A 13401-nucleotide genomic window follows, 5' to 3' on the forward strand; every position below is an offset into this window, starting at 1 on the left:
TTTGGGTGTCTCTGAGCTCACGTCTGGAGCGTCCTCTGCAGTCTGGGGTTGGGGCCCTGCGGGGCAGGGGTTACAGTGGCACACACATAGATGGAAATTCTAGAAGGACGGAGGGCCCAGCCCCTCTCCGCTCTCCCAGAGCAGATGTCCACAGGGTGGCATTCACATGGTGGAGACAGACCTCGCAAACACGTGAGCCCAGTGACCCTGTCCTCTCCAGGGAGCTAGGCTGCATTTATGGGGCCATGAGGAAGCCACCCAGGCCCAGACGAGGGTCCCTGCTGGGGTGGAGAAACCCGTGGTGGGGGGGTGAGTGTCCCAGGGTGGGAGGGGAAGGCAGCTCTGAATTAGGCGTTGCCCAAAGCCATCTGGGGTGTTGGCTGTTTCCCTGCGTGACCCTAATGGGTGGGCGTTCTCAGTCACCACGGCAAAGCCCCTGGGCAAGCAGCACTGGTCATGAAACCCACCCAGGGCGGGGGTGGATGCTCCTGTCTGGATGGGGAGGAGCCACTGGCACAGGAGGGCTTTGGGGACAAAGGCCCCAGGAAGTGGGAGGAGACGTAGGAGAGGATGCTGACTGGTACTTACTAACATGCTCTTCACGTAGCCGGCAGTCTCCAGAGTCTGGAAGAGAGAAGGCACGTGGAGCGCTGGGAGCACAGCCCTTGCCCCGGGGGGCCCCCCCGAGCCCCGCAGGCCCCCAGTCTCTGCTTCCTGATGTAGGACCCCATTTGCTCTCGCCCACCTCCTGCCCTGAGAGGGGGGGTCTTACGTGGCCCTGGTCCTTCCTGCCCCCCTAAGCTGACGCCCCCCAGGGCAGCCGGGAACCTGCAGAGGCTCAGGGTGAGTGTGTATCTGTGACTGATCAGGATGCTGTCTTTGTCGTCTTCCCCTCGTGCATTCTTATTGCGGGGATGGACGGTCACCGGTCATTGAAGGGACAAGAGCTCTGACCTCAGGCCCTGCCAGGGAAGGCTGGGTGGTGAGACCCCATCTCGCCCGCGGGGTGGGAAGATGCTCCGACCTATCTCAGTTCCTTCGGAGGTGATTTCAGTCATGGCAACAAGACAGACCAGCGGCCCCTGGCCCTGCGCCACGCCCGCGGCAGGACAGACAGCGCCGCTGTCCCCCACCCCCGCCAGGGCACAGAATGACCAAAGCAGCTTGTTCTGAACTGATCTGACGGCGGAGTCAGTCAGGGTCCCCAAAAGACGCAGAAGATGCCCTGAGGAGGGTAACTGCAGGAGGGTCCGCGCAAGGACTACTGGAAAAGCTGTGCCGGGGCTGGGGCCGCAGCGGGAGGGCTACGTAGATGGAGGGTGAGGCCCCCTGGGGAGACAGCCCCACACCCCAAGCCCCAGGCCTGGGACTGCGGCCTTATTTGGAAGAGGGTCTTTGCGGAGTGATTACGTCATGGTCCTTGAGAGACCATCCTGGATTGGGGTGGCTCGGTGTCCAGAGAAGAGGGGAGAGGCCCCAGGAGGACAGCTGAGGTCAGGCGGGTATGGCCGGCGGCCAAAGACCCGTCCTCCCCAGCACCGTCTGCGGCAGCGCGGCCCTGCCCGCGCCCTCACTTTGGGTCCCGCTCCCAGCGCTGTGAGAGCCCCGGGGCCAACACAGGCCCCGCTGCTGCTCTTGAGGTCGCAGTCCCGAGGGCGGGGGGTGCAGAGGGCTTCGGCGGGGGTGCGTGTGCTAGAGCCGACGCTGGGGGAGGCTGTGCCCCGTCTCCGGCAGGCCCCGCCCAGCCTGGGCGCAGGGTGCCCTGTGGGTGGCAGAGCGGGGAGGGGAGGGGACAGGGGCGCGGCTGGCGGGCAGGCGGGGCGGTGCCCGGCGGTCACCTTGGAGAGCTCGTCTATGAGGTGCTGCTGCTCCAGGATCTGCAGCTTCAGGAAGTCAACCTCTCTTTCGTCCTGGCCCTGGTCCAGGTCGTTTAAGGAACTGGGTCTCCTTAGAATGCCAGCTCTCTGTCTCTGAAAAGCCAACCAGACCACACGACGCGACATGTGGGCCGAGGGGGCCGATGGGTGAAGGGCGGCTGCTGCGTCCCAGCAGCCCGGTCACCAGCCCCCGTGGGCTGCGGGTGGACGGCCTCCTCGCCGGCGAGCCCCTGGTCCCACAGACGCCCGTGAGACCAAAGGCTCGATCTTGTTACCCAACCCCGCGCAGGAGAGGCTGGTTACACGACAGCGAGGCCCCTTACCATCTCTATGTTCTCCTGGGTGATAAATTTTAACTTGTTTTCCATCCGACGTAAAGCGTGGGACAGATCTTCGTTTTTCCGAGTAAGGCGTTTGTTTTTATCCAGCAATGGCTTGTACTGACTTTCGGCTTCCCTTAAACGCTTTAACTGAAAGACGAAATAAATTAAACAGAGTGATGTTTGAAGGTGGGCAGAGAACCAGCAGTCTGCAAACAGAGGCAGTAAAGTGAGAATAAGCCTCAGGTTCCACGAAGGGCAGCAGCCTGGCCCGTGCCCGATTCAGCCCATCAGAGCTGTGGGAAGCAGCCCGGCTCGTGACCCTTCGGGGCCCCTTGGGGAGCTCCCACCCCGGCAGCACAGGTCACCGGGGCATCTCCGCGGCCATGAGGACTAATGGTGGGGGCGCCGCTGAAGGGCGAGGTCCCCACGTGTGCCCGATCACACGCAGAACTGAGGATACTTGTGCCTCGGTGACGCAGGGCAGGGGTCGGCCAGCCAGCTCCTGAGGCCCGCATCTGGCCCCCCACCTGATTTTGTTAATTAAGTTTTATTGGAAACAGCCAAGGAGCCTGGACGCAAGGCCCACCCCTGTCACCCTCGTTCCTCCTTCCCACAGGGAATTTTGGAAGAGGGTGCCTCAGCGCCCCCGCACAGCAGCCACAAGCCCACAGAACCCAGAGGCCCCGCTGCCACGCACCAGCTCGTTCCTCTCTTCCGACAGCAGGGCATTGCGGTCCTCGAGTTTCCGGATGATCGCGCTCAGCTCCGCAATCTTAAGTTGGAAACGCCGAGCATCCTTTTCATCCAACTGCTGTTCCTAAAACAAAAATCAACTGCAAATAACTGTTCCTAGACACAGACACAAAACCATCGCAAATCTCAACACACCAGGGAAACCGAGGCACTTCCGCGTCACGCTCGCCCGTGATTCTGAACAGCTGGGGGTGGGTGTGGACCCTCCTTGGGGCCGGTAGCTGCTGCTTCGAGCGCCGTGGGCGCGGCCAACTGTACGCCGGGGACAGGAAGAAGGAGCAGTAATGTCCAGAAGTATCCAGATGTGGGGGGCGAGGGCATGCAGATGTGGGGGCGAGGGCGTGCCGATGCAGATGCCGCAGGTTTGCGTGACGCCGAGAAAACCCCGGAAACCAGCACCATGCTTGCGGCCACTGCTGGCCGCAGCTTTCAGGAGGGGGGCCTGCCCTGCACTGCAGTCGGGGCATAATTTTCCTCGCGTTATAACGTGAGCCCAGGAAAAGGTGTTCAACTTAGACTTTCAAAAGTGGATTTCGCAAGCAAAGTGGTCCCTCAGATTTAGTTTCTAAAAGGCCACTTCGGGAACCACTAGAACCTGATTGAAAACTCAAAGAAAACATTTTGATCTGGCCTCAGAATTTCTCTGGAGTTAACAGAATCTATCGAATGCCAGAGCAGGAGCTGGTTTTGATCCAGTTAAGCCATTTATAATAAGATTATCAATTGTCATGCTCTAGTCTCAAAATATCACTGTCCTAGGGCTGGCTCGGCTCAAAAGCGGTTCTGTCCTCAAAGCAAACAGACACGTGTCCAGGAAGGACCGAGGACGGTTCCTCATTCAGCAGGTGCAGGAGAGGCGAGGGGGCAGACCCGGAAGGACCGCATCGAGGGTCCGTGGCATTTAGACTCCCTCCCGGATTCCCGGAGCCCCTCAGAGGGCTGTGAATCAGGGGCGGCCGTGAGGAAATGGATGGGGTCACTGCCCCGCGCCGTCACGCAGCCCAAGGAGCAGAAACCGCTGCGGGAGGGTCAAAGCCGGGGGGCGGCGAGCAGGGGGGCAGCCCTGGGCCGCGAGGTGGAGCCCACGCGTGCGGCGATGGAGCAGCCCGGCCGCAACTCCCACCAGCGAGGGCAGGGACCCTTCGCAGCCTGGGGTCTGGCAGCTGAGGTGGGTGCAGCTAAGCCTGACGCCTCGAGCAGGGCCCATGGCAGGGGACAGAGGAGGGCTCGTGCTGTGCTACGTCACAAGGAAGGGAAGAGACGGAAGTCTCCGGGCCCTGTCAGCCAAGCCAGCGAAGCTGAGGGTCCCTCTGGCTTGCGGGCTGCAGACACGGTCGGTGTCGCCAGGGCGGGAGGGCTTGGGCTCTGGACGCCCCAGGGAGCTGCCCGCGGGGCCGTGAGCCACGGGCAGCACTGTCTGTGACTCTGGGTCGCCGGGCCAAGCATGGGAGGTGCTTACAGGGCTTCCCGAGTGGTCTGAGGCGTCTCCTGCACCGCTTGCGTGAGGAAGTTCCCGTCTGGGGCTGCCCAGGTGTCGATCGGTCTCTTTGACCTGGGACAGCTGCTCATCTAGAGCCTCTTTTTGGAGCTGCAGTCTCTGAGCATGCCCGGCTTGAACCCCTAACTCTCTCTCCAGCACGAAGACTGCTCTGTCTTTAAATTTTATCTCCTCCATCTACAAGGAGAACAGAACACAATCACACACGCGGGCAGGGTACAGATCTGCAGTTACCATAGAAGCAGGAGGAGTGACTCTCGTACAAGCGTCGGGAGGGGCACCCACAGCAGCAGCCCTGCCGGTGCCTCGGGCTCTGAGACCCGAAGCAAAGCAAGCGGCCCTGGACCGAGCGAGAGCCGTGCGCCGCCGCCCAGGCCTCACGCGACGCCCCGGCTCAGACCAAGCTGGGGGAGCCGAGGGCGTCTCCCTGGACGTCTCCACCACACACCCCTCCCCAGCCTCCCCGGGGTCCTGGCAGGACTCCCCTCTCCCAGGCCCGCCTGCGGGGCCCCTTGTCTGGCCTGGAGAGGCCACCTCTACCCTCCACGTTCTGCTACACGTCAGGCAGAATAGGGGCTCCCCAAGTCTCCCGTACCCCGTCAGCAGGATGAGCAAGGTTTGTGTTGAAACAGGCGGCCTGTGAACACAGAGAAGCAGGAGCCGTGGGCCCGAAGGCCCTCTCGGCCTCTTTCCTGCCCTGCGGGCGCCTGGCTTGGGAAGGCTGGACGGCGCGTGTCCTCCCGTGGCTCCAAGGTGTGGGTAGAAAGCAGGGGCGCTGCCCGACTGCTCATAGGCAAAGCCACATTTTAAATTCAGCTTCCTCTGAGCTAAGGCTTGGGGCGGGGGTGGGGGGGGTCCCTGGACAAGCAGGCTCCAGACGGGAGGACAGGGTGCCCAGGGCGTCTGGTGGCTGTGAGGGGTCTGCAGCTCTGCCCACTCTCCCTAAAGCGTCAACCTCCTGATAGCTGTCAGCCCTTCCAGACACAGCTGCTCCTGGCCTCTGGGCCCCTCCCAGCTGCCACAGGGGCGGCCCTGACCAAAGCGCAGGCCACTGCCCTGGGGGGAGGGCCAGGCGGAACGGGCCCCGCGCGGCCCGTTCTTTAGACAGACAGGCTCGGGTGCTGGGGGCGTCATTACAAATGGCACCAGACTGACAAGAAGACTCGGTTTAAAACATATTTCAAACGGCAGAGCAGGGGAGGATATCCTGCCGCGTTGCTTGCTATTTAAGGTTTGAGTAAGTTAATAAATCAGCCATCGGCTGAAGTCAGCTTGGAACAAAGAGTAGAGATGTCTAATTAGCCCAGATCACAGAATTCACAGGCAAGCCACACGCTGAACAGAAGAAAAGAAATCCTTAATTGCTCAACTCCCATTGCCTGGAGCACACAGCAAAGTGGAAAGGGGCAACCCATTCAATTAGTGGAAACAAAGAGGCCGGTGAAAATAAAGTCATATTGAGAAGCAGCTATATTCTCTGGTCTCACATTTACAGTCATACAGACACTTTAGAAACATCATTTTTCCTTCATCAGGAAACGTGAAAACAAGTCTCCACTCTCCCACTTAAATCAGCTGTTTAAGCAGATGGTTTGGACCAGGAAGCCACCCTCCCAGGGGAGTCACTGTACGTGCCACGTGACGTGACCAAGTCCACCCCGAGGTGGAGCTCCGAGATCTGCCCACCACGGAAATGCGTGCGGCTGCTTCCACCCCACTGGCGGGGGGGGGGGGTGATTTCTGAAGACGGGAAACTCCTCTAAGATCCCAGGGGGCCTTTCACTCAGCACCTCGTTGTACCCGACACGCCAAGGGTCTCGTTCCTGCATCTCCCGGTCCTGCTGCTTTAGACACAGAGGCCCGTCCGTGAAGGAGGCGCATGTGCGCCGGGGGCACGCCCGGCCGAGGGGAGACACGCTCTGTCGGGCGCATGGGGCCCCCACCTCACTCAGGGGGCTGCTTCCAGCTCGGGGGGCACATTCAAACCCGGCTAGCAGGATGGCCAGGGAAGCGTGGGTGGGCGGCCGCGGGGAAGCGTGGGTGGGCGGCCGCGGGGAAGCTGGGCTGTTCTGACCTGCCAGCCGCACTGAGAAGAACCCGTGCCCCTCACAGCAGTCTCTGTATGCGTTTAACCACCCCGACTAGCCGTCCAGACACCTGGGGGCAGGTAGCATCCCACACCATGGGTTTTTATGAGAAAGCTGAAATTGGTGTTGCCTGTACTTCTTTGGTTTTATAGAATTTTTTTTTTTTTTTTTTTTTTTTTTGCGGTATGCGGGCCTCTCACTGTTGTGGCCTCTCCCGTTGTGGAGCACAGGCTCCGGACGCGCAGGCCTAGCGGCCATGGCTCACGGGCTTAGTTGCTCCGCGGCATGTGGGATCCTCCCGGACCAGGGCACGAACCCGTGTCTCCTGCATCGGCAGGCGGATTCTCAACCACTGCGCCACCAGGGAAGCCCTAGAATTTTTAATAACCGTCTGAGCTTGTATTTGAGCGAATGCTCGACAGACATCCCCTGATTCCACAACAACACAGCATGAACGCGCCTGAAGCTGCTCCTGGGGCCCGGAGCCACGTCCGGTCCCCACCGGCTGCAGCCCAGTCCTTAGAGTGTGTCACCAGCCCGGCGCGGCTGGGACGACGGGGACGCACCTGAGCTCGCAGAGGAAGTCGGAGCGAACCGCCTCCTTCCCTTCCACTCAGACGGGGTGAAAATTTGGTCAGGAGCCCCCCCCACCCCCGCCCCGGGACCGAGTCTCTCCAGGCTCACTGTGCAGCCGGGCCCGGCTGACAAGGTAGCTCCAGAGCCTCCTGGGGCTCCAGACTTCCCTTCTGTAAGATCCAGGGAGCCCTAAGAACAACAGGCCTGGGCCTCAGCAGGGAGGCCCCAATCCTGCGGTCGCCTCCTGAAACCCCCCGGGCCTTCCGAGGCGAGCCCCACGGTGAGAAGCGCCTCTGAGCCCAGAGCCCTTCCTGCAGCCCTGCAGCCCACCCGGCTCCGGGCCTCCTTGGCTCTGTCTGGGTGTGCCTGCCGGCCGCCGCGTCCCCACCCTCCAGGAAGCTTCTCCTGGAGAGCTCTGTGCCCTCACGGGGTGCCACACCCCCAGCCAGCACCCAGGGTCCCGGGCTCAAAGCAGGGGCCTAACTCTCCCGAGCTCCCCGGCCCTTCCCCGCTGGCCCGGCCCCACCATCCTGCTCCTGCCTACGCCTGGCCCTGGGGGGCCCTCAGCCTCTCGCCTCACCAGGGCCAGCCCGCTGCCTGCTGGCCTCTCTTACACGGCTACAGATGGCTACAGCCTCCCCTGTAGACCCCGTGAGCCGCACCCAGAAGACCCCAGACTGGCTGAAGCCACAGGACAAGGGCCGGAGGAGCCGGGGCAAGCGGGCGGTGGCCAGGCCCCGAAACACCAGCCAGACTGACCGAGATGCCGCAGGGGAGTCTCCTGCTTTTGGCCACTTGGGAGTTGTCATGTTCTTTGCAAAGTGGCAGCCCCTTGTTGAGGTCCACTCCCTTCCTCCCTGGGCCGGGCCGCCAGCGAGACCCATCTCGTCCCCCAGGGTGCAGGGACTTCAGGCCCCAGGTTTGCTACAAGCAGCGCTCTTGGCAGGGTCCCCTTTGCTCGGGGCGCTGGCCACACGAGGACACGGAGGCGCCGACCCCCCCGCACGCTCCTTGGCTTCCTGGTCAGGCTGGCCACGGCCACTGCGCTCCAGCCTTGTGTCTGGGCTGCAGGAGGGCCCCCGGGCTGGCCTTTGCTCGGCTGCAACCCTGTCCGGTACTGGCAGCTGCACAGCCGCTCTTGCGGTCACACACGCCCTGGTTCGGCGTCCAGCGCTGGGCGGCGCCTGGGGAAGGGGAGGCTGCATCTCCCCCAGGCCAGCGCTTCCCTGAGCACTGGTGACCTCTGACCTTCCGGAACCACGTGCCTCTTCCCAGACCCAGGGAAATCGTCACCACAGCCCGGGATGGGCCAGTGCCACGGCTGGGGAAACAGCAGCTCTTTGCCTGACGTTTGTAAGAAACTGGGGTTGCCAAATATCTTCCAAGGTAACTGCAGACGGGGTCACTCTGTGCGGGAGCCCTGAGACCCCCGACGGCCGTCAGCGGCGTCGTCCCCGGGGCCGCGTCGGCGAACCTCGCTGCGCCGTGGCTGTCCTGGGACCGGGCGCCACGTCCCTCCTCTGGCCCGCGGCACCCTGACCACAGCTGGCTCTGCACCGTGGCTCGGGGCCAGGCCCTGCCTCTGGACAGCCCCCAGCCCGCCTCCCCTCCAAACCTCAGCCCTGCCCCCAGGCCCCTACGGCGGGGCCTCCTCTGGACCCCACACCCTTCGCCCTCCAGCCCTGCTCCCACACTCCCCGTCTCCCAACCCCGCCTTCTCTGAAAATGCCCCGGAGCCCCCGTTCCCAGCCAAGGCCGCCCGTCCCCCCGGGCAGGGGCAGCACACTTGGCCTCAGTCATGGTCACTTCAGACGTGTCTGCACAGCTGGGCCGGGTGTTACCCCTGAATCCACAGCCGGGTCTAGGGGCCAGGATGCTCTCACCAGCTACAGCCTAAACGAGAAGGCTGAGGAGGTGCTGGGCCCCAGTTAAGCAAGGGGGCACCGCGGGGGCAGCGCCGCAGCGGAGAGAGGGCCCTGCAGAGAGGCCTGGGCCATGATGCTGGGCTCACGGGTGGCGGGAACTGGCGCTCACGGCGGCCCTCGCTCTGGGAGCACCTCCTGGGTGCTGGGCACGTGGCTGAGACTTCACGTGTGCTTTTCATGATCGGCTTTACGTTGCACAAACACAGAACGCTGATACGTATGGAAATATACGAAAGGTGTTAATACAGTAGATCCTAAGAGTGCTTATCACAAGGAAACAATGTTTTAAATTTTCTTGGGGTTTTTCTTTTATTGTGTCTCCACGAACTGACAGATGGTAACTAAGCTCACGGGGGTAATCGTTTCACGTACACGTCAGTCAAACCACCGTGTCGTACACTTTTTAAACCTATACAGTGACGTATGTCACTTATATCCCATAGGAACCGGAAACAATTATTTTGTATATTCTATAATATGGTTGAGCTCTGGGAATAGTAGCTGAGGTGGCTGGGGGGCGCTGGGCCCTGATGCCGGCGGGACAGCACCCTGTGGACCGGCTTCCAACAGCGACACCTGGTGGAAGGGGCGGGAGATGCGGTGGGTGGAATGTGACCCCAGCGCCCATTCCCTCCCCACTGGGCTAAGTGAGACGGACCTGGAGCTGTGGGACTCTTGCGGGGGGGGGTGGGGGGGTCTCAAAAGGGAAGTATTGGTCTTCTTGCTATCGGGCATGTATGTCTTCAATGATATAAATATGAAAGATATATATATGTGAAATATACACACATATATATACACGCATATACTGGGCCCCTGGTCTCGGAGCCAGGAGGATGCACCCGATGAAGTTCCTGACCTGCAAAGGGCGATGCTTTCCCAGACAGTGCACAGCCTGGGAATGTCAGGAGGGCCCGGGGCCCATGACCATCAGCCGTGGGCCTCTGGGCTCGCCTCTCTGGGTCCAGTGAGCTCACAGCCCGCAGAGCCTGCTGGTGATGGAGTGTGGGACTCATGGCATCCAGCACTAGCCCCTGCCTGGCTTGAGCTTAACTTGGGGCTGTGAGATAGGGGAACCTTTCGGAAACCCTTTCCGGGAAACAGGGGGGTTCCTTTGCAGGTGCCTTGTTCTGGCCGCGCTGGAATTGGGAAGGAGAGCTGGGTGGGTGGAGGGCAGAGGACTGCAGCCTGCCCGGCCCCGGGGGGCGCTGACCGTGGCGAGTTCTGAAACGCATCCCGCTGTTTTTAGCAGCCTGGCCTCTCTGGAGTCTGCCAACCAACAGTAGGGGTGTGAGGTGCGCTGTGCAGGGGACCCCGCCCGAGAGCAAGGCCGGAGCGATGCCTGCCCCGCGCCCCCTTGCCCCTGCCGCCCGCAGCCCGCGCCCCGCGCCCGCCGCACGTACCAGCCGGCGGATCTCCCGCTCGCACTGCTTCCGGACGCGGGAGATCTCCTCCTGGTGCAGGTGGTGCACGCTCCTGATCTCCGCGGCCTTGATCTTGTCGGCCTGGACGACCATGGTCAGCGCCTCCTCCACCTGCTTCTTGGCCCCCTTCAGCTCGGAGATCTCCTGCCGCATCCTCACCTTCTCCACCTCGAAGCCCTTCCTGGCCTCCTCCTTGGCCTCGGACAGAAGCGCGGTGCGCACCTTGTCGGGGGTGCCGTCACGCGGGGCGCGCAGCAGCGCCCGGAGCCGCTGGTTCTCGCTGTCCTTGGCCTTGACGGCCCGCAGCAGCTCGGCCTCGTGCTGCCGCAGCAACGTCTCCCGCATGGCCTGCAGCTCCTTCATCTTCTCCTCGTGCAGCTTCGCCCTGAGCTCGGAGAGCAGGACGGCGCTCTTGTGCTGCTGGAGCTCTCGCGCCTGCTGGAGCTCCTGGCTCTTCTCCCTCTCCGCCCGGCTGACCTGCAAGACCAGTGCAAAGCCCACGGTCTGTGAGCCACACTGCGCTTTTGCTGAAACCCAAGTGCAAGTTTGGGAAAGGTGGTTTTCCTTGCCAGCTTGGGAGCGACCGTCTATTCGCGGATGGCTCACTAAAACATGCCTTGACAACAGAATCAAGCCCCGGTGGAGGCCGGCGTGAATATGCACCCAGAGGCGTCAAGCCCGGAAGCCCCACTAGCCTGGAAAGTAAAATCGCAGACACACGGGCCCCCGGAAATCTGTGGTGCACGGGAGGGTGAAACCCGCCCCTCAAATGGATCTGCCAAGGAATGGGCACCGCCCGTGGGGAGCAGGGGGGGTGCGGGCTCCTGCCCTCCAGATGGCTCCGGCCCCTCCCCCTTCCGCCCGAATAAAGGGATGTTGGCTCGCTTACCTTCTGCGACACTCTTGGCAAATGGAGAGACCGACCTAGGCGGCTGTACTGTCTGTCTACGTGATGTCTGATGTCTAGATTTTGGGGGACACTCAGCTTTTTTTACTGAGTGATTGATTTCCACCCGAAAGCTCCAACCTTGGCTGAATGACCCCACCACACACCACGTGGCGTGAAGCCGGCGCTCAGAATCTATTTACGGCATGAAAGAACGGCTGGGATCCGGACTTGCCCCGGGGTCTACGTGGGATGCGAGGGCAGACAATCAGGAGGAGCCCGGCGGAGGCACGCCTGGGCTCACAGCCCCGCCACCCCTCCTCAGACACACCAGAGTGCCCTCGCTTCCTGCCAGAACCCCGAGACCCTACAGAGCCCTCACATTCAATGTGTCCAGAGGGAACGCTTCACTCCGCCCCCCCCCCCCCGCCCAGCCGCACAGGTCTGCGTCCTCAGTCCACGCTCCTCGACCGGGGCTGTCACCCTCGGTCACGCCACCCCAGTCCCGTCAGCGAGTCCTGCCACCACCACCTGCAGGGGGCACCGCGTGTCTGTCACCTCCCCGGCCCCCCACGGCCCCCAGGACTCCGCTGCCTCCTACCGCCCCCCTCTCAACGGAGCGAGCTCAGGAAGCACGAAGCTCACCACGAGGGGCCCCGTGTGACCCTCTTCTCCGTCCGTCTCCCGGTGCGTTTAGAATGAAAGCAGCACCATCTCCCCACCCCAGGAAAGAGGGCGCCATCTGCAACACCCCGTGCCACCCATGGGGCCCATCCTTGCGGGAGAACGAGGCATGGGCCGCAGCCCCGCTCCGTGGGGCCTCACGCCCCGCGCTTGGTGTTCTCTCCCGGCAGAGGCGTGTAGGCTCTGACCCCACGACCCCTGGACGCGCTCCTGCTGCCACCCTCCTGGCTTGCTCTGCCCGGCCCGGCCCAGCTCCAGCCGCGAGTGGTCTCCCGCGGTCTCGGCCGGCAGCCTCTGCTGACTCGAGGGGCCAGGAGCTCCCGGGGCCGCTGCAGCGACCTCGTTACTTTGTGTCACTGTCTTCACAGCAGTCGTCACTCCCAGAAGCGCCTTATTTCTCTCTCTCTCTGGCTGAGCTGTCTGCCTCCCCTGCCAGGGCCGGCTTCCCCGGGAGCAGGTGGGGGCTGTGGCCACCTTGTCCTCTGTTATTTCCCCCTTTAGGGCAGACCTGGGACGCGGCCCCCCTCAGCTGGTGCACCCCGACGGGCAGTCCTATTGTCCAGTGGGGTTCGAGCCTTCCCTTAGGATGGCTCAGACCCTGCAATGCTTTGCAGAAACTCTATTAACCGGGGCCCCTGACAAGTCCCCGGCGGCACACGGGGCAGGCGCAGTGAGCGCCGGCCCAGCTGTTGGGTTTCTGCCTGGAGAACTGGGCTGTTGCCGAAAGCCTCGAGCAGACAGACATTTATTCATCTTCCATTTAAGTGAATCTCCCTTTTGTCCAGTTTAAATTGAGTTCAAGATTTGGAGGGGGGTATTTCTCAGTCGTGTGGGCGTGGTGGCCCTCTAGGGTAGCCACGGGCGCCGTTTCGGAGCCTCTGCTCAGGGCGGGAGGCGCTGCCGTCCCCACAGCGGGTGGGGTGCAGAGGGTCGGCAGAGTTGGTCCTGAAGCTGGACGTGGTGGAGCCAGAAGCGCACCCGCATCTGAGATCCAGAGCCCAGCTCCTCCCCTTGATGGACGACGTAACACCCACCTTCAGCACGCCCTCTCGGATGGGAATCAGCAGAGAAAGGAGAAATGACGTAGCGTGCATCACAGAGGTGTGTTTTGCTTTGTTTTGTTTGGAGCAGAGAGAGAGAGTGGAGGAGAGAGATATATCAGCAGAACAGTTCAGGGTTAGATGGGGTTTAACCCTGACCCCGAGCTAAGCTGTGTGGAGTGAAAATGGAGATAACCACCCCTCTCGGGTTATCCTTCAGCCCGGTGCCCGTGACTCTGCTGTGGAATAGGTGTCTGCCAGAGCCCACATCAGACTTGCAGGAGAGGCCTGGCGAAAACTGAGCCGACACGGGGCCGGCCTCCCGGCC

General features: G+C 62.3%; 1 protein-coding gene across 40 annotated transcripts in view; it reads right to left on the minus strand.

Moving 5' to 3' along the window:
- Nucleotides 1-13401, minus strand: part of JAKMIP3 (Janus kinase and microtubule interacting protein 3) — a 109650-nt gene that overhangs the window by 36555 nt on the left and 59694 nt on the right. For 17 of the 40 annotated variants that reach the window (XM_067023886.1, XM_067024021.1, XM_067024025.1 and 14 more), the window contains 6 exons: nucleotides 10443-10940; nucleotides 4413-4628; nucleotides 2898-3017; nucleotides 2201-2347; nucleotides 1839-1970; nucleotides 589-624 (listed from right to left, as the gene is read on the minus strand). In XM_067023886.1, coding sequence (XP_066879987.1) covers nucleotides 589-624; nucleotides 1839-1970; nucleotides 2201-2347; nucleotides 2898-3017; nucleotides 4413-4628; nucleotides 10443-10940 — 1149 coding nt within the window. Of the gene's footprint in view, nucleotides 1-588; nucleotides 625-1838; nucleotides 1971-2200; nucleotides 2348-2897; nucleotides 3018-4412; nucleotides 4629-10442; nucleotides 10941-11352; nucleotides 11386-13401 lie in introns of those variants that run through there. The other 23 variants (XM_067024000.1, XM_067023982.1, XM_067023974.1 and 20 more) reach the window with 6 other exon arrangements.

The sequence above is a fragment of the Kogia breviceps genome, chromosome 2 (assembly GCF_026419965.1).
Source record: "Kogia breviceps isolate mKogBre1 chromosome 2, mKogBre1 haplotype 1, whole genome shotgun sequence".
NCBI lineage: Eukaryota > Metazoa > Chordata > Mammalia > Artiodactyla > Physeteridae > Kogia > Kogia breviceps.